This window comes from Huiozyma naganishii, chromosome 4 (assembly GCF_000348985.1).
Source record: "Huiozyma naganishii CBS 8797 chromosome 4, complete genome".
NCBI lineage: Eukaryota > Fungi > Ascomycota > Saccharomycetes > Saccharomycetales > Saccharomycetaceae > Huiozyma > Huiozyma naganishii.
The window spans coordinates 197,855-222,873 of NC_035925.1; the positions used below are offsets into that span (position 1 = coordinate 197,855).

Sequence of the window (25,019 nt, forward strand, 5' to 3'; positions counted from 1 at the left end):
AAGTTGTCCCTCTGATAGGGCGGTGCCTTGGTGTTCCCCATAGACATACACACACTGCACGCACAGCCATGGACCTGTTGCTCAGATTGACACACCCAAGTCTGCTGTACACACAGGACGCACTCTCACCCACTTTTGTGCTCACAAGTTTGGTCCACTTGTCACTGGGGTTCGTGCTCCTCGGGATCTGTGCCTCGGAGTACCTATGTCCGAACGTCGCTAAGATAGTGGAGATAGGAAGCACGGGCAGTGCTACAGGTGCAAGTACAGGCGCTGCCGCTTCGTCCGCAGTCTCCTCCGGTGTGCTGATGGCTATCCTGCTCTCCTGGTGCAACTCCGCCCCAGACCTGTTCTCAAACCTTATGGGGTGGACATCCACACACTACCTGACCACCGTGTCGCTGTCTCTCGGGGAGGTGCTCGGCGCTTGTGGGATCATACTCTGCATAGTGATGGGCGTGCTCTTCCTCAGCATGGCCATCGGCCCACGCTTGCAGTTCTCCGCACTGCAAGTCGCAAACATCGAACGAGACCTCCGATTCGTGTTACTCGCAATGGCATACCTCACATACGTGACAGTTCGCAACAAAATCACAGTCCTCGATTGCGTCCTAATGACAGCTGTCTACATGGGCTACGTCTACGTCAAGTTTAGAAAGTGGGGGAAGTTGCGAGCGCAGGAACAGGATACGGCTACAGGTAACGACATCGACACACTAACGATCAAACCCAGTCTCATCTCTGCGATGGACTTTACGTCCTTGCTCGTAATGCTAGAAAGATCTAGCAGCGTCTCCCCTGAGAACGCAGAGCAGGAACTCATCTCGATGACAGGCGACCCACTAGCGATGAACATGCACCAATTCGCTGTGAGGCCAAGCTCAGAGCCCGCAATTGGGTCTGAGAGGATGATGGACGATACGGATCCTCGGTTAACGAGCACGGCCCCAGGTGGGTTCGTTCCCTACCACGATGACCCTGACGCAGTGGATGATGAGACTGCGCCCAAGGATAACACGGCATTGTTCCTGCGGGGCAGGACAACACCGAGAATATTCTTCACGCGATTGCTGGCACCGCATCTGTTCCATTTCAGAAGGAAATCAACCGTCGATGCTATACTATCGATCCTCACGACACCATTCGTCGTGATCCTACAACTATCGTGCCCGAAACACGCAGATATAGTAGACCACGATACGAGTACCGTGCACGTCAGGTATTCAGAGATGTTCGTGCTATGGACGCAGTGTATTCTGAGCCCACTGGTGACCACATTGCTGCTCGCATGCCTGCTGTATTTGGAAAGTGTTCCCTGGTACCTGTGGGTGCTCACCTTCTTGGCGTCTGGTGGGCTCGCTGGCTTGCTTATATACTTCCAAACCATTGCTAAGGAGATCAGCACTTTCTCACTAAGCTCGCCCATAGACGACGTGGAAACGGAGAATAAAAGACGAAGGAGACTCGACTTCACTCAGGGTTTAGTCTCGGTCGTGTTTCTACTCATCGGCATCGTCAACTCCATCATGTTCATCTCGCTTATTGCCAACGCACTGGTAGAACTCATGGAGTTGTACCAGCGCTTGACAGATATATCGAAAGCCATCCTCGGGCTGACCGTGTTCGCGTGGGGGAATTCGATAGGGGATCTATTGACAAATATCGCAATGTGCAGACTGTATCTGAAGACCCCAGCGGAAAGCGGTGAAATTGCGTCTCAGGCAACCAGATTCTTTGTCATATCCATACAGTCGTGTCTGGGGGGTGTCATGTTGAACTCCATGATCAGTATAGGCATTAGTGGCATCATATCGCTCGTGTTTGTCCATAGAGACCCTCTGCACTGGTGGTTTCTACGCTACGTGGAACTACGCGATGGGGATGGCTTGCCAGCTACTGCGATCAACTACAAGTTCCTTTTGTCGTGCATCGCCATTCTAGTGCAGGTGATACTTCTTCTCATACTCTTCAAGAGCAACAAAATAATAGAAAAATGGTCTTCTCCTCGGTATATGAGGATATTTGGCATCTCGATGTGTACAATCTGGGGGTTAACAACGCTCTCCAACGTTCTGATAGAAATATTTGCATGAGAACCATTTATTCGTATATACATTTGCATTCTTCATCCTCTTCTTCTCCATCATCTTCTTTTTTATTATTGACTCGTGATAATTTTGTGTTATTATATAACTTCAATAGACCTGGTATACCACTTCTTGTACAAGCTCCGAGCTGAAGCGAGTGACGTGGAGAAAAGGATGGTAGTGTGTTTTGGCGTAGTGTGGGTGGTTTGCATTCTCGTCGGCTGTGTTCTTTCGTATCCGGCCGCTGACAAAAGACCCTTTTTTACACCCGAGATCTACGATAGATTGGTGTATTTCAGCAAAGCCTGTGCGCTGACAAGTTGCATAACACGCGATCAGCTCAGCACGGGGAAAACATTATACGATAACGGATGTCCCAAACATATTAGGTTTTGTAATGATTTGGAGGAAAACCCAACAGCAGATAGGACAAAGATATCTATGGTGTTAGCCGCCCAAAGAGGAGAGTTGGGCACAGGGTACGTAATCGTTGACTATGTGAGAGAGGTCGTTATCATGGCGTTTCGGAGCTCTACCACTACCCAAGATTGGATCAGCGACTTCACCACCTTGCCAATCGACTACGAGCCTGTTTCAAAGGAGGACTACGAAGAGTTGATTGAAAAGGGAGAGATAAGGGAATGTGCAAATTGTAAATTGCACCGTGGTTTCCATAGGTTCACTGAGACGCTGAGCAGGGAGTTCTTGGATAGAATGGAGCAGATACTTGAAAGGTATCCAAATTATAAAACTGTTGTCATAGGGCATTCGTTAGGTGGAGCAATGGCAAGTATTGCAGCCATCGAGCTCAGATTGAAAGGTTACCATCCAATGGTGCTAATGTACGCACCTCCAAAAATCTTCAACTCCGAAATGAAGGAATGGGTAGACGAACTATTCGAAACACGAGAGATTCATGAACAGATTATGGAGTCCGGGGTAATGAAGTTCAACAAGGGTTTCTTCAGAGTGGTCCATGCCCAGGATTATATTCCTATGATTCCGCCTTTTTTCGAGTCTGCAGGTGTCGAGATCTTCATCAACAAAAGAGAAATTCCGCACACGATCGATGACTTGGAGTATCGAGGGATATATAACATCCCGGTAGCAGAAATGACGATAAGGGATAATATGAATAAGTTGGCGAGAAAGTGGTTGCACACTTATGAACATCAAAACTACTTCATAACACTGATGGGATGTAAGGGCTTTTAGAACTCCATCACTTTGATGGTTGTTGGCCTCATCTTTGCCTCTTGTTGCTATTATTCAAAGTTTCCCCTTCACGGCCCCTTACAACACCCCTTGTATTTGTATCTTTAGATATAGGTTGTAGTGCCGGTATTTTCTCAACCAAGCTTCTGAAATAAATGTCTTGTTGTTGAGACTTTAATAATTCTTCGTCTAATGCCAGTCTTTCAGTTTTACTTTGTTCGTTCGCGTAGTACTCCTCGTAGGGATCATAATTCTCATCTGCCATCAGTACAGTGACTAGCAGTCTCACACAGGTATTTCTCAGGTTCTCATGCTCTTAGAGTCTGTTAGCAAGATCCAGGCTCTTGTAGTTTTACGAACGCAGATTACTTAATACTTGAAAAAATAAATAGTTGAATGCTAAAAAAGTTTGGTTTAAAACTCGCTAAAGTCTTTAACAAATGCAGTTAGGACTTTAGTGGTGTTTCTGCAAACAGGATACTTATATAGGGAGTGAAATAACAAGGTTTAATTTGACTCTATGATGATTTATTAAATATACAGAATTTGTCGCTTTTCCCTTTTTTGATATTAAGGTGTCGACAAAGAAAATAGAAGGATTAATCAGCTTTGAAACCAAGGAAGTCTTCCCAAGTTTGAACCTCAGGTGGAATAATAGTCTCCTTTGAGTTCAAAATTCTGACTTTTTCGGGGATTTTGGCCTTCAATGCCTCGGCGAATCTCAAAGAGGTGTTTGGTTCATTGAACAGAGGGATGGCAAAGTCGATAGCATTTCTTCTAGCTATGTAATCTTCATCTTGAGTGCTTTCGGCCCTTTTAGAAGCTAAGTTGAAAACTGCTTTGATGTCATACTTTTGGAATAGTTCACGAAGCTTTCTCTTATCGTTCTTTGGAAATTCAATAATTTGAATTTCGGCCTTCTCGGCTATATGTTTTTCTAGGTACCGTTTAGCTTCCTCGCTGGTGACATAAAGCTTGTAGCCTAGTGGGGAAATAATGTTGGCTACTTTGCCTAATTTATCCTTCGTCAAATCACCGCCAAAAAGAATACCTGATGGTGGTAGGGGGACCTCGAAGTTCATGGTGCTTTGGATAGCAGTCCAGTAACTTTCGACTTCGTCCCTACCGAAAGAAGCAACTTCACCGGTAGAGGCCATTTCAACACCCAAAAATGGGTCAGCACCAGCCAATCTTGTGAAAGAGAATTGTGGGATCTTTGTGGCAACGTAGTTGTACTTTTTGCCCATGATCAAATCCACTGGTTCAGGGACTCGGTCACCACCAAGGAATGCTTTTACTGCAATCTCGATGAAATTAACACCAAGTACCTTAGAAACAAATGGAAACGATCTAGAAGCTCTGATGTTACATTCGATGACTTTCAATGGCTTGTCACCGTCCTTGATTATTTGCATGTTGAATGGACCTGTAATCTTCCATGCCTCGGCAACTCTGTCGGCAATATCCTTCAGGTTCTTTTTGACGGCATCAGATAAATGTTGTGGAGGTAACACTAGTGAGGCATCACCAGAATGAACACCAGCGTTTTCAATATGTTCAGAGATGGCGTGGACTAGAACCTTACCGTTATAGGCCACGGCATCTACATCAATTTCTTGGGCACCTAGAATGAACTTCGACATGACAACTGGGTGATCTGGAGACACATCGGAGGCTAAAGTAAGTTTGGTTTCCAACTCACTTTCGTTTGTTACAACACTCATAGCAGCACCAGACAACACATATGATGGTCTGATCAAAACAGGATAATCGACCTTCGCGGCGAATTTTTTGGCTTCTTGAACGGAAGTCAATTCACTCCATTCTGGTTGACTGATATCGATGGAATCCAAAATGGTGGAGAATTTATGTCTGTTTTCGGCTCTATCGATATCGACTGGACTGGTACCCAAAATGTTACAGCCGTTTTCAAGTAGAGGCAACGCAATATTTTGAGGTAGTTGGCCACCCACAGAGATAATACAACCTTCCGCGTTTTCAAGTTCGTAGATATCCATGACTCTCTCGTACGATAGTTCTTCGAAATACAATCTGTCCACTTCATCGAAATCTGTAGAAACGGTCTCTGGGTTGTAATTGATCATGATAGTTTTCTTACCCTCCTTTCTCAAGGTTTGGGCTGTGTTGACAGCGCACCAGTCGAATTCGACAGAAGAGCCAATACGATAGACACCGGAACCCAAGACCAGCATACCATGTTCATCAAACTGGACGTCGTTCTTAGTAGCGTTGTACGTTGTGTACAGGTAGTTTGTAGACGCTGGAAATTCTGCAGCCAAAGTATCGATTCTTTTAACAAATGGCACGATACCGAAGGATTTTCTGACTTTCCGCACATCAAATTCGTTGATCTTAGCAGAATCAATGGATACGGCGATCTGCTTATCAGAGAACCCGACTTTCTTGGCTCTTTGTAGTAGGTCCTTACTCAACTGTTTCAACTCGGTTAGTTTTTCCAGTTCCTTATACATGTTGACAATGTTCATACATTTGAACAGGAACCATCTGTCCACTTTGGTCAATTCGTGAACTCTGTCGACCGTGTAGTTTTCATGCATCAATGCTTGGCCGATTGCGAAAACTCTTCTGTCAGTAGGTTCAGCAAGTGCTTCGTCCAAGTTGTCACCAAACTCGTCAGAGCCTTGGAACCCCAAGATCGTTGGGTCGATTTGTCTCAAAGCCTTCTGGAATGCCTCCTCGTAGTTTCTACCAATAGCCATGACTTCACCGACGGATTTCATAGAAGACCCGATGGACCTGTTGACGTGCTGGAACTTGGATAGATCCCATTTGGGTACCTTAGCAACGATGTAATCCAAGGAGGGTTCGAAGTTTGCCACGGCGGTCTTTGTGATTGGGTTTGGTAGTTCTGGTAGAGTGTATCCTAAGGCTAGCTTTGCGGCAGTGTACGCCAATGGGTATCCCGTGGCCTTGGAGGCCAACGCAGAGGAACGAGACAGACGGGCATTGACCTCGATGACTCTGTAGTCTAGTCCGTCTGGCTGAAGCGAGTACTGAACGTTACATTCACCGACGACACCCAAGTGTCTGATAATTTTGATGGCGGCTGATCTCAACATGTGGTACTCCTCGTCTGACAAAGTTTGAGATGGGGCAAACACCATTGAGTCCCCCGTGTGAACACCTAGAGGGTCGAAATTTTCCATGTTACAGACGGTGATACAGTTATCGACCCTGTCTCTAACGACTTCGTATTCAATCTCCTTCCATCCCTTCAAAGATTTTTCCACGAGGATCTGTGGTGCAAGAGACAGCGACTGGGAGGCCAATTGCTTCATCTCTTCAGCGTTGTTGGCAAACCCAGAACCCAGCCCACCGAGAGCGTATGCGGATCTGACAATTACAGGATACTTGACAGTCTCAGCAGCGTCCAACGCAGCGTCGATAGTTTCACAAGCAATGGATTCCGCAATTGGTATGTTGATCTCTTTCAAAGCGGAAGAAAACAAGTCTCTGTCCTCTGAAGTGATCAAAGTTTGGATCGGAGTACCCAGCACTTTGACGTTGTATTTGGCAAGCACGCCGGACCTGTCCAAAGCGACACCACAGTTCAAACCCGTCTGGCCACCGAAAGTGAGCAGGATACCATCTGGTCTTTCCCTTTCAATGATGTAGGTGATATATTCTGGTGTTACTGGCAGGTAGTATATCTTATCCGCCAACGAATGGGATGTTTGGTTGGTAGCAATGTTTGGATTGATCAAGATAGTCTTCTTGTTAGCCTCCTTCAATGCCTTGATGGCTTGCGACCCGGAGTAATCGAACTCACCAGCTTGGCCAATAGACAGTCCACCGGACCCGATGATCAGAACGGTGGCGACACCCTCGATCAATTGCGGGTTGTACTTAGAACTCTGGAAAGTCGAAGTGGTTGGTGTAGTCGACTTATAGATAGATGTCATTGTTCCCCTTCTTTCCTATCTGATACTCCAAAAACAACAAAAACAGCAACAGCAAGCCCGACTGTGTTCTCTTCAAAGGATACGACGTGACAGATATATAGTGAACAAGATGTGAACGTGAAAACAGCAATTGAATAACGACACGGTATGACATCAGTATAGCCATCATCACCATCGAGAACAAAGCGGGCAGCGAGAAAGTGAAAAATTTTTGTTCACCAACTCAGTGTCCCAAAGGGGAAATCGCGATGACCCAATCCTGCTTTGACTCATCTCAGCGAGATGCGTTTCCTAAAACGGAAGAGTCATGTGACAGCAAAAACACCCAGAAACCCACGTACATCTACTGCAGGCGTAATACACACACACACACATGCAATGCACACCTTTAAGAGGGATCCGTAGGCAAGACAAAGCCACACGACAGTCGGTTCTACTCCCCACTTAGAGAGAGGGTCTCAATGTCTTCTTTTGTATGTTTTACGTTTCGGCCGCGGCCTCGGACTTTGTTCCCCCCAGGAACGCATTCGTTTCACGTGAAAGAGCTTCTCAACTTTCCCAGATGTGATGATATAGGCAGTCTAGCCTGTGCAATTGTGCGGATCGAGATTAGCAGCATATTTGCAAGTCCTGTAAGGGGTGCCTAGTCCGGGTGTGTACGTGCTGCTTAGCTTCCACTGGCGATAACGACAATTATCCCGAAGTGGCTCTGTGGGCCCGCCAAGTCCTTTTCTTTCTTTTTTTTCTCTACTTTTTTAAGGTTATCTATCAGGCTCTTCCCCCGCCCCCTCTGCTTAACTGAAAAACGCTGTGTATCTGGCGTTGGTTCGCTCAACCTTTTCTAGAATTAAGCGAGTGGAGGGGCCGACCCGTTGCGCGGTTTTCAAAAACAGCAGAGCTGCTGACGGGCCCATCTGAAGTAAATAATCGAGATAAAAAATTAATTAAAGAGTGTGTGTAACTGTACAATAGTTATATCTGACAAAGCAGAGGGGGTTGTTCCCCAAGTAAGTCGCAAGTTGTACACATATGTGGGTTACATTTGTCTTCTTTTCTTTTTTTTTTTAACTCATCAAGGTTACCATTTACGTGGAAAGAAAGGAGAATGGAAAACCTTCTATTATTATCACTCACGATGTTGTGATGTTGTGGTTGTAACTTTTTTTTCGAAAATGCCCTTCAGGGTGTGTAAGTCGTTTGCTCTTATAAATAATAGTGAACCCTAAGGACTTGGTTATCAGTGGGTTGCGCCTTACTTTTTTTCTTTTTTTTTGTGGTTCTGCATGGTCTCCTGTTTCAACTATTCGTTCATGTATATAAGCCACCTGTCTTGTAGAAAATGGATCGTGTTTTGTGTTGCTGGTTTCTTCTTAAGCTACTATAATACACATAGTGCTGTATCAATAGCTAGCAATTTTTGAATATGGGATTGCCCTCGTCTTATTATATAGAGTATCCCTCAGATACAGTAATACCCACAAATGACTTCACGTGCGACGACTATAATGACAGTTTGGACCACCTGCTGCTTCCCGGGTTTTACGATCCAGCAACAGACCTTCAAATAACGTACCCACGCTCAAGAAGTGTGAGACTGTTTCAATCTTCAAAGCGTAAAAGGTCCGTGACGAACAAGTATAAGTTCACAACGTACGGTTGCAGTAATTGTAGGACACATCTCTCCACGTCGTGGGAAATCATGTCAAAGGACTACAGGGGGAAGACCGGAGACGCGTACTTGATGGACAATGTGATAAACGTTGTGGAGGCAAACGTGGAAACAAGGTCGATGATCACCGGAGCATACCTGGTGTGCGATATATGCTGTCACTGGTGTAAGAACGTGGTCGGTTGGAAGTACCTGCAGAGCACGAACATTGACCAACGGTATAAGGAGGGCAAATACATACTGGAACTGAAGACAATATGTGTCTGTGACTGACCAGCTTCCCACTTTCTCAAGTCCAGATCCTTTTTCTCATTGTAATTAGTTGGGTTTTAACGACATATGGTGGCTTCCAACATGCAATATACGTTTATACATTCTTAAATAACAGGCTTTATCCCTTGGTTCTTTGCTACTGTTGTTGTTGTTCAGGCGATTGAGAAGACGCTCTTATTTTATGACGTCTGTAATCTTTCAATTATATAATAATTATTCTTTAAGGATACACTTCCATACTATGAAGAGATATGACTTGAGAAAGCTAAAATAAGTCTGATTAAGTTACTTCATATCCAGCTAAAGGAATTACATCTCCGACTCGGCTTCTGTCGGTCATGGAGTATATCAAAGTGGCCAAGGTGGATAACGTCATACTCCATAAGAAGGGAATTCCGCAAAGAGGGACTTTACACCTCACAACACACCACCTGATATTCTCATACACGGTTACGAGCACGGATGACACAAACGAATTTTGGTTTCCCTATCCAATGATCAATGCAGTGTTCAAGAACCGCAGCAGTGCACTCACATCCAAAAGGGATGATCCAATTCTGGCATCCCAGCCAGCGAAAGATACACTAAACTGGATCAGCGAAAATGTAGACCTTTGGTCAATGACAAACATCAAGGTTATAGGGAAGGATTACACAGTATTTTCTTTGGATTTTGTCAGTACACACGAAGCGTCCGATGTATTCGACTCGCTGCTCAGACTGACCGTGTTGGAGGACATAAGACAGCTGTACGCATTTATCTACGTACCGAATGAGAGAGAGACCCAATTCAATAGCTGGACGTTGTATGACGTTTCCAAGGAAGCGGAAAGACAAGGTTTGAAACTGGGTCAAGACAGCTGTCCCTGGAGAATCACAGACATAAATCAAGAATATAAGCTGGCAGATACGTACCCCCAGAAGCTTATAGTACCGACGCTGGCGTCGGATACTTTGTTAACCCATGCAAGCAAATACAGATCGAAGGCAAGGATTCCGGTCCTATGTTACTCATATAGGAGGAACAAGTGTGTCATTCTGAGGTCCTCTCAACCCCTACCTGGTATCACAAAACAAAGGTCCATCCAAGACGAGAAACTGCTACAGCTCAGTTTTGAATGCTCAGAAAGTAAAAAACCTGTACGTAACTTGGTGGTGGATGCAAGACCCATGGCAAATGCACTGGCTCAGATTGCGTTAGGGGGTGGTATTGAAAACATGGACAACTACAAGTTTCCTGAAGCCTCGGTAACGAAAAGACTTTTTTTAGGGATTGATAATATCCATGTCATGTCTGACACGATGAGCAATCTGATAGATTCGTTTCTTATAGACACCGACGTAAGTAGCGAACTTTCGCAGGCTTTGATTCACAAAAAGGCGTTCCATTGGCTCAGATCTGTTGAATTGATCTTGTCAAGTGTTGACAAACTGGTAAAATCAATCGTTTTCAATAATGCTAACATTCTTGTTCATTGTTCCGATGGGTGGGATCGCACGGCTCAGATATGCTCCCTGATACAATTGTGCATTGATCCTTATTATAGAACGTTTGAAGGGTTTATGGTATTGATAGAAAAGGACTGGGTCTCACTTGGTCATCGTTTTGCAGAAAGGTGTGCACATCTAAGCTCATCCGAAATTTTCCATGATAACTCTTCCAGTTTCAGTAAAAACATAACCTCCCAAACAAGTGAACTTTTTTTTGGGAAGGATACTAAACAAAACATCGATGATGACACCTATATGAATCTTTCCACAAGTACAGACCTCCTTACTGACACTAGTCTATTTAAGACCAACAACAAAACACTTACCTTCGCAACGAAAGATAGAACATTGAAGTTTGCATCACCTATTTTTCAGCAGTTTCTAGACTGTGTTTATCAGTTGCACACACAGAACCCTACTCAGTTTGAATTTAATGAAAGATTTCTAAGACGATTGGTCTACCATGTCTACTCTTGTCAGTATGGTACGTTCCTCTTTAACTCTGAATGCGAGAGGCAGAAATATCAGGCAGAACAGGCGACAAGAAGCGTGTGGGATTACTTTAGATCAAGAAAGGACACATTTCAAAACAAACAGTATCAGAAGGAGAAACCCGTTAGCGATAAACAACAAGACCCAGAAGATTTGATTTTACCAGAACTTAACAAAATCAAATGGTGGTGGCAGCTGTATGGAAGAAGAAATTCGGAAATGAATGGGCCGGTGGCGAAGGGGGACGCAAACGCTAGTTCCATCGGTTTAGTCAACACGACAAAGGATATTTTATCGTCCTTCAATTTTTTCAGTAAACGATGACATTTCCATATGTTTGTTTACGCATATATAGTCTTATACGATAATATTAATGAAAGGAATGCAGATTCACCTACCCTGAGAGGTCTTTTTTTTGTCCTTCAACGCTTAGCCGTTGAATGTTTCTTGGGTAGTAACTTTACAATACCGTCTTCCCACTCTATACCGCACCATTGGGCTACAAGCACAGCCAATTGTCTTGCCGCCTCGATAGTGTCAAAATCGCAACCGATGTTCAGAGCACCCCGCAAATGGCCCTTCAATTGCGGATTTACATCCTGCGGTACCAGTGATGCAATGACGATGAGACTCGTTTCTTGTACTGAGAGTATGTCATCGAATGAGAACAATGGACCGTACACATGTGCTACGACGAAATACCATAGGTCCGGGTATGAAGAGTGTAAGTTGTTGACAACCCTGCTTGATACTTTGTTGTAAATTGAGTTCCAGTGTCTGAGTCCATCATGAATAACGTCTACGTGGTCCTTTCTTGTTTCACAAATATGTCTCTCCGTGTTCGGACAAGGTATTTCATCGGTCATAGCAGCTTCCCATGGGTCTATCGGCGAGGTCTTTGACAGTAGTGTGGACGGTGTGTACTCTTTAAGAATCTGCAGACTGTTTATTGCCTTCGGTAGTCCTGCAAGCGGTGCAGATTTCAGCATTGCTTCTCTTAATTTTTTAGTAACTGACCTTTGTTCTTCACTGGGATGTCTATATATCTGTTCAATCATTTCAGACCTTTTGGTTGGTTCCTGAGAGAGCAGTTCGGTTGTCTTGTATGCAACAGTGACACGGTATTTATTGGCATTCCCATTGCTTAAAAGCATTGCATAATGATAGAGTTTCGGTATCTCTTGCGGCTGGTTGCACGCACTGAATGTAGAAGCGGCTATCAAGTACCATAAATCTTTCAGTTTCGGATGAAATTGGTACAGTTGAAGCAGTCGTTGGGAGTTCAGTATACTTTTCATTAGCGATGTTAAAAGGTTGCGGACACAGGGTGTAAAGTGGAGAGATACAAGAGCAACCACACGAGCAAAGACTGTTCTCTTTTGTTGGCAGATCATCGAGTTTGACGAATTTTCAAGTCGCCGTTCGGTTTTTTTCTGTTCAATGTCCATTTGTCAATAACATGTGAAATAATGAAGGAACCGTTTGACTCAGATTAGGCTAGTGGGACAGGAAGCTACGCGTTTGGGGTGACTATGCCGATGGATTCCGGTGTGAAGAAGCCAGTCCCAAAGATAAGGTATGTCAGACTGAACCAGGTGTTCAATAAGGCATTGAAGCAATCCTTGGTCAAGTTTCAAAATATCGATAAACTGAGCTCGTGTTTCCCACAGTTCTCGAAAACTGCTCAGGGTCGAACGCGGCTGCTTAACTCTCAGAAACAGGTGAGTACATTTTGGGAGGAATTGGGGCAAAGGGAGTTCAATGAGATTTTGAAAGAACACAACGCGGAAGCTAAGCTGAATGAGCTCGATCAGCTGATAAGTGAGGCCAGAGAACGATTGAACAAGAAGAAGAGTTCTCAAGACCGTGACACGGACAGCATTGAACCAGAGATATCAATTGGGTCACTGACAGCACAAGAGTTGCTCGAGTGCAATTTATATAGTCAAAGGAAGAAAGCTATTAGACAAATTGACAAGAAACTTGAGAGGATAAAAACAATGAATGATTCACTGGAAAGTGAAATGAAGCAATTACAAGAAGAAATGGAACGTGATTCTTCAGAGATTAGAACAACTATGAAAAGATTTCTTGGTGATAGGATAAGGGAAAATCCGAACCCTGAGCTGCGACAATCGCTAGATGATATGATTCGCGAAGAGAAAGACTACTTCCCATAAATGGGCTGGTTACCCACCCTTATTCAATACGGTGAAATGGGAGATATAGAGCTTCCCTTTCTTTCTTTCTCGGGCGCCATAAGTTGATTATGTGCCGTGAAACGGCAAGTTCGTTATACAAGTATTAATTATTAAGTTTTTAGTGTTGATGTATAAGGATGCATTTGATGATTAAAGAACAATTACTGCTGCGCTTTGAAAATTTGCAACATCAGCTCTCAGTATCCTTTGCTGGGTTACTTTCAAGATGCTCAAAGGATTCCGCATCCACGTCAGTATTTACGACGTAGTACCCAGGGCTTAACCCATCATCGGGGGATATTTTGGACCCGTTTGCCTCATCAGATGTTTTCATAATGTCAGACGCATCATTAAATGAATCGCTATCTGAATGCTGGAGTTCGTTTGTATTCTGGGGGGCAGCTTGATCATTTTTTTCCTCAGAAACAGTAGAGGCCACCTGGATTTTTTTATCCTTGAGCTCCTTTTCAAATTTTTCTAGCTCGTCACTCCTCTTCTGTAATAGCTGATGTTTCTCTTCTAACTTTTTGTGTTGCACTTCAAGCATTTTTTCATATTCGCTCAACTCAGTTTTTTTACTCGACAGCAGTTTTAACTTAGCGTCCATACCTTCAAGTTCCATTTGAATATTGGCGACAGTGAGCTTTTCCGCAGAAAGTTTCTCTTCATTGTCTCCAACTTTACCCTTCACCTCCAAATATTCTTTCTGTTTTAGTTCAAGCTTTGGCCGTAGTTCCGCAGACATGATTTCGATCTCTCCGAGTTCCTTCTTCAAAGCATCGTTTGCTCTATTTACCTCTCTTAGATCCTCCTCTGCAGCAGAATGTCTCGCTTCGCATGCGTGGAAGTTACCTTCTGCAGTAGTTACTTCCTGTTTTAACCGTTCAGTTATTTTTTTGGAGTTTAGAATTGAATCTTCCAATTTAGCACTCTTATCATTGGCCTCTCTGATAGAATTACTTAAGAATTCCAACTTCTCCATTAGCAATTCTTCCAGTTGCTTCAATTCACTGATTTCTTTTTCCTGAGATTCGTTGAGCTGCGTCACCTCAGTCAACTCATAAGAAGCATCTTTAATCCCTGTTTTCAAAGACTTGATCTTTTCCCTTCGTTCAGAAATCTCACTTGAATCCAATGGCAGGTTCTGTCCGGCTTCTGTTTGAGGATGGCCTTCAAGTCCCAGATGGGGTACATTTTTAGAGGTATCTGGCAAGTTTTGAAAAGATGATTTCATAGCGTTCGATGCGCTTGGGATGGTAACAGGTGGGGTCTGTAAGTCTCGTAACGAAGAAAGCAGTTCTTCTGGAATTTTCGAAGGAAGTGATATTCTTGCAGTCTTGACTTTACTAATCAGTGACATTGCAATACAGAATTCTAGGTTATCCAGAGTCCCCGTTTTTGACAAATCAGCCAAATCCCAAATGTTAGCTAATGTGTCCCTTGTCAATCCTGATTTCATGAAAAAGGGAACCAAGATATGAGGGCCCAATCGTCCAGCATTATCTTTGTCCAATTTGTTGAAAAATTCAATGAATTGATGCTTCTGATCTAAGGTCACTCTCCAAACAGGGACATTTGAATCAAGTGAGGCAAAAACAGGGCTACCACCTTTTAATGATGGTGACGATGATCTGCTTAGAGTTCTTGTAATGACTGGCGAATCAGTTTGATACTCCTGCCTAGACGACGATCTCTTCACCTTAGACAAAGAAGATGACGATCTGCAAGAGGCATTTCTGGATAGAGACCCAGAACTTGAGCTTCGGGAATGGGGAAGCTCCAACCCAGCTGACTTCCACAACTGTCGGGATAGTCTTTTAGGTACGGGGGTCATCTTTGGGTTTTTTGCTATACACAACCCCACTAAATGCATAGTCATAACAAATTCAGGTTCAGTCAATGACCCATCCTGCTCTCTGTCACATAGAAACCAAATGTCACCAAGCACCTCATTTGGCAGTTTGGCCTTGCCAAAAATTTCCCTTGCCTTATCGCCTGATAGAGTCCCCGAACCCGAAGTAGCTATTGAAAATAATTGAGAGAATCTTGCGTGATCAGTCTCAGACACCAAAGGTAGGTCAGGGGTGGAAGAGCTTGATCTCCGGCGCGAGGTGGATGGACTCTTTGAGCGCTGTACTTGTGCTTGATAGAGAACCTTTACAGGTTTAGCGTATAGAGATGGGGTAATGGAAGCTCTGGGTGACTGCTTTAGATAAGCTAGTGACCTACAAAAAGCGACAAACTCCTGGAAGACTAGAAATCCCTTCCCGTCAGTGTCGACTAAATTCCAAACGGCACCCAATAGTTTGGGAGGCAGTAAGGACTGCTCCATGAAATGCTTTGCTGCATCAGCCATGACCACTTTAGTGCTTTCGGTATCAAGTGTCCGGAAATACTTCCGGTACGTGGAATATTCATCCTTTGTTGGAGCAACTTTCAACTCAAATTTTGACATCTCGAAAAGCTATCGATGAGGTAGACGAATATATGCGATAAACTCCGAAGATAAAAGAAGCGGACACAATATAAGGTGTGTTGTATCTACTATTACTCGGTGGTGTTAGTACGGGCCTTATGACAGTGTCTAGTTGTGTTACCAGTGTATTTATAACAAACTGCAGGTCCATCTTTTCAATCACCTTATCGCTGGATGGGGGGGTCCATTAAATCCTCAAAAAATTATAGCAGAAGCTCATGCAACTTTTCTGTTCTCGGTAAAAAAGTTTTTCCGTTTTTGTTTTGGAACTTCCTAAATAGGAGATTATATTGATGCTTTGCGTCCCGATCGGGAAACTGGTGTACCATATCGGGAAGCTTAACTAATATTATTATTTGGTATGTACAAGGGCATCACCCACCAACGCTGTGAGGTGGTACGGCCGCGACTCACTTCAGTTTGATGTAAGATCTGTGGGCGATTGCCGTTTTATGCAGTTGGTCTCTTTTGTCAAACCCAGAGCTACTACCGTTTGCAACAGAAACCAGTTCTTCCCCCAGTCTGACTGCAAAATCGCTCGAGACTCTCCCATTGGCCCCCTCCATAATCCACTTCCAAGCAATTCTGTGTCTTTGCCTTTGATTTAGGGGCACGGGGATCACAGCAGCCTTTGCGACACCAGTGTTAAAAGTTTTGACAATCATCAGAGGTGCTAAGTCATCGAGCGATTTCTTGAGTAGTTCCACAGGATCCTTCCTAGTCTTGCAGAAAACAATGTACAGAGCTCTTGATAATGTTCTCTCAGCAAGCTGTTTCTTCCCATGCCGCATAATCATGTTTGTGACGTGTTCCAAAATGGGGTCCTTCCTTTTGGGAATAGGTTTGCCCCTCAGCTGTTCGAACTCATCGATCTGCTCCTGCGTGGGCTTAAATTCCGGGTTTATCAATTTCTGGGCCTCCTTGGCCAAAGTCAAACTTTCTGTTGCCCCGGTGGTGCCAGCGAAGTCGTCCGGCGTAAACCCGTCTCTTCTGAATTGTGCCCTTAGGTCATTAATGGAATGCAACCAGGAGTCAACCTCCTCATCGGTCAACGTTGACAGTTCCTCCTTTTCTGGAGCAGCTGTAGTTGTGCTCTGAAACCTTTGTAAGGTGTGCCTCTGTGGGGACGTTCTTGCAATTGGTACCGTAGAATACAGAAGGCCACTCCTGCATGAAACATGTACCCTTTTCAGAGGGTCTAACAGCTGTACTGTTCTCCTCATAGTATGGCGTGTGATACTATTTGTAGCGGTTGCAGCGGTGCTCAGTGTTTGTTATGCGGGGAACTATTTTGGAGACCCCCGACTACGCTACTACGTTCTCGTCCCCGCTTCTCCGACCATGGTACGGTTTCTGAGATATATTTTTTTTTTCAGATGAAAAAGTTGCAAGTAACACGGGTAATTTCTATTCTTCATGGTCTCGTGACCACTTTATTGCAAGACAAGGGGAACGTGTCGCGATAATATCTTATGTAACATTCTTACGGGTCTGTTTGCTGTGGCAAATGCCAAGATAAAAATTGAAAGTATCCAATCCCTGATACATTCCCCCTTCCCTAGATCAAAAGCGGGTAGTGTACCATAGTCAATTGACTGGGAGGGCTGCAACGGATCAATAGCCCCTAAATGGCAATGTAAATTGTATCGGTCTCCCCCTCTGGTGACGAAGCATGTGCTGTTGTTGTTGTTTCTTTTGATCAAGCCATCTACTACAGAATGCAAGGACTTGCCATGCAACACTGGTGATATCACAGCGTGTGGGTTAGTTGAATACTGGAACTTTAGAGAAAATCTCGTCTACATCTTGGAATCTGGACTCGATGCTCCTTTATAATCCACACCTATAGGTATTAAATGTGTGTATGGGTGTTGGTGGGGTATATTTTCCAAGTTTCTCCGGTAGGCGTCACCATGCCTATATGTAATGAATATCTGACTTTTTCCCACTGCACTACCATGACTACTATTGTTGCGAGAAATTAAAAAAAAAAAGAAAGGAGGGTACACCAGAAGGCCAGATATGTAAATCCCCTTTTCGATGTGATTGTGTGCAGCGGACTCCGTCCTAATACAGAGCGGTCGGGCACTGAAAAAAAGAGGAGTCCTTGTTTTCTAATAACTTTCCGGAATACGAAAATACCATGGTGCGCGATGAATGCATATTCATGCAAGAACGGAGAAAGAGCAAGCTTAAAAAAGTCAACTCATAGTTTCAAAGGGGGGAGGGTAAGGAGGCCATACAATAATTCTGGCAGAATTGGGGGAGATATCTCCGAGAACAAACGGGCACCTTGGCAAAAGATATTATTTGACCAATATTAGTCAAGCATTATTGTTGGGACTAGAACAAAAAACAAAAGGAGAAAAAGGGAAGTAAGGATTTGGAAAAAAAAAAGATACTGTTCCACATCTTGAATTGCCTCTTTCGATGAGGGGAACTCTGCTGCTGCGACGGTTTCTCCATGTTGACGTCTTGTCTTCATCATATTCTTAGGAAAGCAGTGGTTATTGTTCTCCGGGCTCCGTATCTCTCTCTGTCTTTTGTTTACTTGGAAGCAAGTATTCTCGTACGTTCTCCGTAACAACAGGGGGGACTGTCACGTTATTTTTTGTAAGGAAGCTCTGACCCTTGTAAAGCGGCGGGCAAGCAAGAAGTCTCTGAGGAGGAGGTACTTTTTAGCCAGAACTTAGATCTCCAGAATTCAGTCCCTTTTTCCTCTAGCTGTTTTTTCTGAAGCCGATCTTAGTGGGGCTGCGGTGTGTGAATATCGGCTGAGGTTAACTGTACAGATTCTGGGCCTATGGCCATACATGTTCTCCGAAATCCTCCTGGGTGTGTTCGGAAGGATGGGGAACCGATGCCTGACATTTTGAAGCAAGCCCAACCACTATGCAAATCTCAATCTCGAACACCGTACATAAAACCGCATCTCGTCGAATAAAAATAAATCTATATGCAAACATGAACTATTCCCGATCGGGTAAAAAAGGGTAGGAACTGGGTTCAAAAATCACATACCGATCAAAAATTCGCCTCCCCCTCACGCTCCCGGTACCCCCCTTTCCTAATTTAAGAAACGAGAAACCAGCCACAATAGAATGGAAGGGAGTAAAATCATGCAGGAAAGCAAAAAAATCGGGCGAATAGTGATCTCATGAACTCTTCTGTGCAAGTTTTTCTGAGTAAGAGTACTCCTTCAAAGAAAACTTGCTGCACATCCGTCGTCTAGCGGGTTTTTTTTTCTTGCGCTGCGTTCTGTGCCGCAAGCAGAAAACCAAGTAGCTAAATAAAAAGAAAAAGGCAAAATTTTTTAAGCCTCTGGAGAGAAAGAGGGGGGGGGGGAGCGATGACCACTGCCGCCCCGCAACGGCTTGAAGTTCCCCCTCGCTCCTCCCCCATTGTTTCTGTCTTCCTTCTATTTTTTTATCCGTTGATTCCGTCTCTCGTCCTCCGTGTCCGGCCTTCCGCCACCGCTTCGAGTCTTTTTTTTGTGATGGTGAGCATTGTTAATGAGTAAAATTAGTTAAGAAGCGTGTAGAAGCCAATGCTAGCACAGAAACGTACGCAGAGAGCAAGTATTAGACTTACCAAATTTTTAAGCTTTTTTTTTTGTTGTGCGTGAACTCGAAAAACAATTGGTTTTCGGCAATTATTCATCTCATAACACAGATCTTATGCGGTTGTTAGCTGAAAAAATTTTTCTTGGTCTTCTCGAAGAACGGTGTTAACACAGACTCCGTTTCTTTTGTCTACCGTTTTTTTTCTTTTCGTCGCTCCTTTGTACAAGAAAAAAAATTCTATTGGCATATATATATATAACTATAATTCGGCCATTGGGGTCCCACTATAGTATGGATGAGCATGGGCGGTGCTGGGAGAATGTAATTAGACTAAGAACATCAGATCTTTACATTTTTTTCTACTGTATTTTTTATCTTCAAGTATTATAGATATTCATCGATCATACCTCAGACCCCGTGCAAGCGTCTCATTAATTATTTATTTTTTTTGTAATTGGAAAAAAACCCGAAAATAAAATACGGCAAGATCGAGATGAACTACCCATTTGAAGAACTTCAAAACAACTACAGACTCGCTGCAGTGGTCAAGAATAAACTACACTCTTGCACTACTGGATGCAAGAGGAAAGGATTCGACCTAAGGGAGATAGTGTGCCATGCAAACCTTCTGGACTCGATCCTGGACAACATAGACGTGCTCAAGTACAGATACGTGAGCCAGCAGCGTGGGACCCCCGGTAGGACCGCACCACTACTCACATCTGTTGCTTCTTCTTCTACGGAGCCAATGTACGTTTACAACCCACTGCCTCTTCGCAAACACCAAACTGCATACGACGATGCAGCGACCGAGGACGACGACGACGAGGATTGTGAAAAGTACTACCAATACGACTCTGGGTCAGACTCCAATTGCGATGGTGAGGGCTCACACGAGCAATCCCTCAACGAGGAGGAGTCTATCTACAACGACGACCTCATCACTGCACCAAGCATGGTCCCAAGGTCACCCAGCCCATCATCATCATCAACGGACGACGACATCGAAGATACAGAGGTTGCTGCAACGCAGGACAAATCCCCACCGACAGAGTGTGTGCTCTCGAAGCCACTCGCAGCGGCGGTAATAACGGCCATGGACAATAGCAACAGCAGATCCAGTCTCTACTACCGGCTACGGTCCTAGCACGCAAGCAAGCAAGCATACACGATACTACGCACCCACTCACGCCCCCCACACGCATCGGTAACGAAAAAGACCCACAAACCGCACTCTCAAATAGCACAGTAGTTCTAGTCTACTGGCAGTATATTTCAACAGTTTGTCATTTTTTAAGGGATAATATTCACAACGTATTCTATCATTCTGGACGGCCCGCCTCTCCAAAAAAGGGGTGCGGGCCTAAAACGGGAAAAGCGGGCCGCGGCCCAAAATTCCCAATTACTAATTTTTCTTTTCTTTTTTTTTTTTTTTTTGTAATTTGGCTCCGTTCGTCCGGCGGTCTCGAATCTTGTTTCCGGGCGGGTAACACCGGGTGTGGGCCCCCCTAACGCCACCAGTGCTATATAAGAGACCGGGTTGCCCGGTGTCACTTTAAGGACGGGAAAGCAGGGGAGGGGAGGTCCGCACACACATACATACAGTCAACCAACTAACATTAACAATGGTCAAAGCTGTAGCTGTTCTAAAGGGTAGTGCAGGGATCGGTGGTGTTGTTCACTTCGAGCAGGCCAGTGAGAACGAGAACACCACGATCTCGTGGGAGATCACAGGGAACGACGCGAACGCACAGAGAGGTTTCCATATCCACGAGTTCGGTGATATCACTAACGGGTGTGTCTCCGCTGGTCCTCACTTCAACCCTTTCAAGAAGACGCACGGTGCCCCCACCGACGAGGTTAGACACGTTGGGGATATGGGTAACGTGACCACGGATGCTAATGGTGTCGCTAAGGGGTCCAGAACGGACCCATTGATCAAGTTGCTTGGTCCAACCACTATTATCGGGAGAAGTGTGGTCATCCATGCTGGCACTGATGATTTGGGTAAGGGCGATAACGAGGAATCCTTGAAGACTGGTAACGCTGGTGGGAGACCTGCCTGCGGTGTCATTGGATTCACAAATTAAAGGTGGCCGAGGCTGTAACAAGCTGGATATAGATAAAATATGTGTAATCGTCTTTACATATGCCACTGAAACCTCGAATTAATATGACCACCCGTTTAAAGGTTGCACGTATATATATATATATATATATGAGACTGCAACTGAAAATGCCATTTTGAGCAGAAAGAGCAAGAGGAAGAGGTATCAACCACCCTAAGGGTTACCGGATCTACCTGCCTTACACACACAAACAACGGATACAACCATGGAATTCCCGCCCATACACTCGTTCCCGCCCCTGTACACGAGACAACCGAACAAGCTGGTCAGAAACAAGCAGTTGGAAACGTGGGCAGGGATTATACTGGACAACGCAAAGAAGCTTCACAGGTGGGAGATAGACAAAACGGGGCGGTTCGAAAGAGGAGGGCCCTCGATCTTCACTAGCGAGAGCATTGGTCGCGCCGTGCCACAGTTGTTCATCAACGAGATATGGCGGCACATGCAGCGGAATAACCAGATCATACTGAGGGACGAGTCCCTGCAGTGGGGGGTACTCGACGACGCGGACGCGGACGCAAGTTTCTACGTCCTTTGGCGGCCCCTAGACGCGTGGACAAGTCTTATACTGGAGTGGTTTGACACGGCGAACCAAATGGGGAAAGTGGTCACTTTCTATGAACTGGCACAAGGAGATGAGAGCTTGGATTGCGAGTTTCATGGGATCCCGGAACCATTGCTTCTCAGGATCCTGAAACCGCTCGTTAAGAGGGGCAGAGCCACAATGTTGAAGGGCGATAACGACCAGTATGTTGCCATTAAAGTAGTGTAGATGGGTTGCGCTTCTCTGCGTGTGTCCCTTACTCTTCTCTTATGACGGTAATATTTATAGATAGCATGTACGTACAATATGGGTTCGGGGGGGTAGAATGAAGTTATTTACAGTAATTGAAAAGCATACCATTTAACAGTCGTGGTATTTTGGGGGACATGTACGCAAGTCTTTTCCCCCCCCCCATTCACAATTGTTCGCTGTACAGTCTGCTGTTGACAACAGACCAATTCAAATTGTCCAGCACATTCCTCAAATACTGTTTTCGATTAGACACACCGTAATCATTCAAGTATGCCTGGTCCCACAGATTGACCGCTATTATCGGAATGGTCCAGTCTTTGACTTTGGCATTCTCACTCACAAACTTTTTCACGTCCCTCAAATGCGTATATTCCTCCAGGTTTAAGGGACCGTTCATGTCCAAGATCTGGTTCTTCGGGAAGTAGTACGGGGTACCGTTGTTTTGCAGAAACAGATAGTGTAATTCTTTGTTCGAATTCTCCACGAGAAAGAACCAACCTTGTCCCATCAATTTCTCCTCCACCTGTTCAACGATCTCAGCTTTTAACGAATCCCAGTCCATTCCAAATGATTTTTGAACAGAATCCAAAAACCCTTGAGAGGGTGCCCCAGGATTCTGCGCTTCCAGAGGCAAAATATTCTCAATGAAGAGATGGTTGTTGTGTGCTGCAGACGCAATGTCAAATATATGCGTCTGAAAACTCTTCTTCGCAGTGCTCAACACAATATGAAAAGGATAGTAGGACTCTAGAGTGGTTCCAGCAGTTGCCAACGTGAGCTTGTCACACAGGTACGTCTGGTAATCCGTCCATACAGTATTGAAACCTTGTGATGATAAAATTGGGGGGATACCATTCCTAATTAGTGTGCTAGCATTTGGTAATTTCGGCACCGTGTGAATCCCCCGCCTACAAAGTAACTGTCGTAGCATATTGGCAGTATTCACTCGGCTTGGCAAATAGAAGAGGACAGTTGCTTGCAGTGCGTAACTGAATGATGTTTCAACCTATATTGCCAATGAACAATACGGAAGAAATAAAAAGATACAAAAAATCGACAAAAAAATAAATTGATAATGAGAGCTGAGGGATTCGAACCCGCGCATCCGAAGATATCAGAGAATTCAAGCTGTTACACCTAAATCTGACGCCTTAAACCACTCGGCCAAACTCCCGAATTGATTTTTTTGTAAGATAGCGCTGGCCATAATTGATGTTTTGAGTTCAACAGTAATCAATTGTCTGTTTTCTCTATATAAAGATTATATAGAGAGGAGTATTTGAAGAAAGTGAGACGAGGATTCCAATGGTTGGAATCTGTGGCCTTTATATAATATTTGGTGAAACTGGATCAGACCGCATTAGCTTGGGTCTGTCCGTTCGTTATAGATACGTAGCCTGCTGACTTAAAGTGGGGTGTAGTCTGCTGACTAAGGTGGGATGTAGTCTGGTGACTAAAGCAGGGTCTGACGCTTTTGTATTGTTTGTTGTATGTTGCAATGTGCTACCTTGTGAAAGAGGACTTGTTGTTTGTGTCTCGTAGGAGAGAGAGTTGTATGTCGTTACCGAGAGATGTATGTCTCGTAACTGAGAACTCTGTGAGTTCGTGATAAGAGCAGGGTCTCGTGATTGAGAGCAGGGACCCAGACTGGAGGGTACGTTAAATGGAATCTTTCTTTCTTCAAAATGCAAGGTAGTAAAAACACACATCTTTTAAAGTTTATGTAGTATTGTTGTTAGGGCTCATCCTGGCTCTCCAATGATCAAAGCAGCGTTAAAAATTCAGTTGAAACTCAAGACCGTGAATGAAGGGACAGATTTCAGTCAGTGTTTTGCAGGATAGATGGAAGTCTGCATATAACGTGGGGATATATGCACCCGTTTCATATATATTTGAAAATATTGACCTGTTTCCTAAAACACAAATCAACTTTTTCACTGTCGGGGCATACTTGTACTTATAAAATTCATATGGCTTTTTTTGGCTACAACACATATTGAAGGAACATCGTGAATTTTGCCTGCATGAATACTTTGTCCAAGTTTTTTCCTTCAATTAGTGCCTGGATAGATGTCGTTTTTCCTAAAAGTTCACCCATACCTCTGTACTTTTAATGAAAAAGCTTGCCAATATACATTACCCAACTCGGCATTAGAGTAAAAAGAGCATCATGTAACTGTTTTCATAAAGCTGATAATAGTTAGAGTAATAGAGCATTTATATTGAGAGAGAAAATTGGTACTTGCTGACCAGTCAAAAAGACGTCCTTATAGAAGAACTCAATGGGACCGGTGCTGCATTCGAAACATGATATCATTTTTCATGCATTTGCGGAGGCCAATTCTTTGAATGCCTCACCGTATAAAAAAGATGAGAATACAACAAACTGGTAATTACACTACCAGTTGAAAACAGCTGTGTTACCCTTCTCAATGGCGCCTTCAGGATAACGAGTACAAGTAAGTAGAAAAGTACATCTTTCAATAAATAGTATATTTCTACAGCACATTTCTTCAAGAGAGTGGCCAAAAGATGGTGGAGTTAACCCTTTTCATAATAATGAATTTGACGTACCACTTTATCACCCAATACTTGGGTACATTGGTTTCAGTGGTTTCTCTACAATTGAATTTTTTGTTTATTGCGTAGGATAATAAATTCTTTACTTGTTGAACAAGAATTGA

At 44.1% G+C, this 25,019-nt stretch overlaps 14 protein-coding genes and 1 non-coding gene across 15 annotated transcripts; 8 read left to right on the forward strand and 7 right to left on the reverse strand.

Moving 5' to 3' along the window:
• Positions 1-68: 68 nt before the first annotated feature.
• ECM27 (Ecm27p) lies at positions 69-2,093 on the forward strand (the record flags this gene model as incomplete). The annotated part of the gene is made up of 1 exon (XM_022607529.1): positions 69-2,093. One exon carries the CDS (start codon positions 69-71, stop codon positions 2,091-2,093), a length of 2,025 nt encoding a protein of 674 aa, XP_022464116.1.
• A 168-nt stretch (positions 2,094-2,261) lies between these two features.
• Positions 2,262-3,302, forward strand: LIH1 (putative lipase; the record flags this gene model as incomplete). The annotated part of the gene is made up of 1 exon (XM_022607531.1): positions 2,262-3,302. The coding sequence occupies one exon, from the start codon at positions 2,262-2,264 to the stop codon at positions 3,300-3,302; it is 1,041 nt and encodes a 346-aa protein (XP_022464117.1).
• A 28-nt stretch (positions 3,303-3,330) lies between these two features.
• KNAG0D01200 (DUF5137 domain-containing protein) lies at positions 3,331-3,567 on the reverse strand (the record flags this gene model as incomplete). Its single annotated transcript, XM_022607532.1, has 1 exon — positions 3,331-3,567. One exon carries the CDS (start codon positions 3,565-3,567, stop codon positions 3,331-3,333), a length of 237 nt encoding a protein of 78 aa, XP_022464118.1.
• A 334-nt stretch (positions 3,568-3,901) lies between these two features.
• On the reverse strand, positions 3,902-7,246 carry CPA2 (carbamoyl-phosphate synthase (glutamine-hydrolyzing) CPA2; the record flags this gene model as incomplete). The annotated part of the gene is made up of 1 exon (XM_022607533.1): positions 3,902-7,246. The coding sequence occupies one exon, from the start codon at positions 7,244-7,246 to the stop codon at positions 3,902-3,904; it is 3,345 nt and encodes a 1,114-aa protein (XP_022464119.1).
• Positions 7,247-8,669: 1,423 nt separating this feature from the next.
• On the forward strand, positions 8,670-9,188 carry KNAG0D01220 (uncharacterized protein; the record flags this gene model as incomplete). The annotated part of the gene is made up of 1 exon (XM_022607534.1): positions 8,670-9,188. One exon carries the CDS (start codon positions 8,670-8,672, stop codon positions 9,186-9,188), a length of 519 nt encoding a protein of 172 aa, XP_022464120.1.
• Positions 9,189-9,526: 338 nt separating this feature from the next.
• Positions 9,527-11,494, forward strand: YMR1 (phosphatidylinositol-3-phosphatase YMR1; the record flags this gene model as incomplete). The annotated part of the gene is made up of 1 exon (XM_022607535.1): positions 9,527-11,494. The coding sequence occupies one exon, from the start codon at positions 9,527-9,529 to the stop codon at positions 11,492-11,494; it is 1,968 nt and encodes a 655-aa protein (XP_022464121.1).
• A 98-nt stretch (positions 11,495-11,592) lies between these two features.
• PXP2 (Pxp2p) lies at positions 11,593-12,618 on the reverse strand (the record flags this gene model as incomplete). The annotated part of the gene is made up of 1 exon (XM_022607536.1): positions 11,593-12,618. The coding sequence occupies one exon, from the start codon at positions 12,616-12,618 to the stop codon at positions 11,593-11,595; it is 1,026 nt and encodes a 341-aa protein (XP_022464122.1).
• A 90-nt stretch (positions 12,619-12,708) lies between these two features.
• On the forward strand, positions 12,709-13,350 carry NNF1 (MIND complex subunit NNF1; the record flags this gene model as incomplete). Its single annotated transcript, XM_022607537.1, has 1 exon — positions 12,709-13,350. One exon carries the CDS (start codon positions 12,709-12,711, stop codon positions 13,348-13,350), a length of 642 nt encoding a protein of 213 aa, XP_022464123.1.
• A 211-nt stretch (positions 13,351-13,561) lies between these two features.
• On the reverse strand, positions 13,562-15,826 carry KNAG0D01260 (uncharacterized protein; the record flags this gene model as incomplete). The annotated part of the gene is made up of 1 exon (XM_022607538.1): positions 13,562-15,826. One exon carries the CDS (start codon positions 15,824-15,826, stop codon positions 13,562-13,564), a length of 2,265 nt encoding a protein of 754 aa, XP_022464124.1.
• A 431-nt stretch (positions 15,827-16,257) lies between these two features.
• RSM7 (mitochondrial 37S ribosomal protein uS7m) lies at positions 16,258-17,070 on the reverse strand (the record flags this gene model as incomplete). Its single annotated transcript, XM_022607539.1, has 1 exon — positions 16,258-17,070. One exon carries the CDS (start codon positions 17,068-17,070, stop codon positions 16,258-16,260), a length of 813 nt encoding a protein of 270 aa, XP_022464125.1.
• Positions 17,071-19,903: 2,833 nt separating this feature from the next.
• On the forward strand, positions 19,904-20,557 carry KNAG0D01280 (uncharacterized protein; the record flags this gene model as incomplete). Its single annotated transcript, XM_022607540.1, has 1 exon — positions 19,904-20,557. One exon carries the CDS (start codon positions 19,904-19,906, stop codon positions 20,555-20,557), a length of 654 nt encoding a protein of 217 aa, XP_022464126.1.
• A 478-nt stretch (positions 20,558-21,035) lies between these two features.
• On the forward strand, positions 21,036-21,500 carry SOD1 (superoxide dismutase SOD1; the record flags this gene model as incomplete). The annotated part of the gene is made up of 1 exon (XM_022607542.1): positions 21,036-21,500. The coding sequence occupies one exon, from the start codon at positions 21,036-21,038 to the stop codon at positions 21,498-21,500; it is 465 nt and encodes a 154-aa protein (XP_022464127.1).
• A 244-nt stretch (positions 21,501-21,744) lies between these two features.
• On the forward strand, positions 21,745-22,311 carry VPS25 (ESCRT-II subunit protein VPS25; the record flags this gene model as incomplete). The annotated part of the gene is made up of 1 exon (XM_022607543.1): positions 21,745-22,311. One exon carries the CDS (start codon positions 21,745-21,747, stop codon positions 22,309-22,311), a length of 567 nt encoding a protein of 188 aa, XP_022464128.1.
• Positions 22,312-22,498: 187 nt separating this feature from the next.
• RSM26 (mitochondrial 37S ribosomal protein mS42) lies at positions 22,499-23,266 on the reverse strand (the record flags this gene model as incomplete). The annotated part of the gene is made up of 1 exon (XM_022607544.1): positions 22,499-23,266. One exon carries the CDS (start codon positions 23,264-23,266, stop codon positions 22,499-22,501), a length of 768 nt encoding a protein of 255 aa, XP_022464129.1.
• A 145-nt stretch (positions 23,267-23,411) lies between these two features.
• Positions 23,412-23,509, reverse strand: KNAG0Dtrna3L. The gene is given in 2 exon segments: positions 23,412-23,456; positions 23,471-23,509. It is a non-coding gene; the product is annotated as a tRNA-Leu (tRNA).
• Between the last annotated feature and the right edge of the window lie 1,510 nt (positions 23,510-25,019).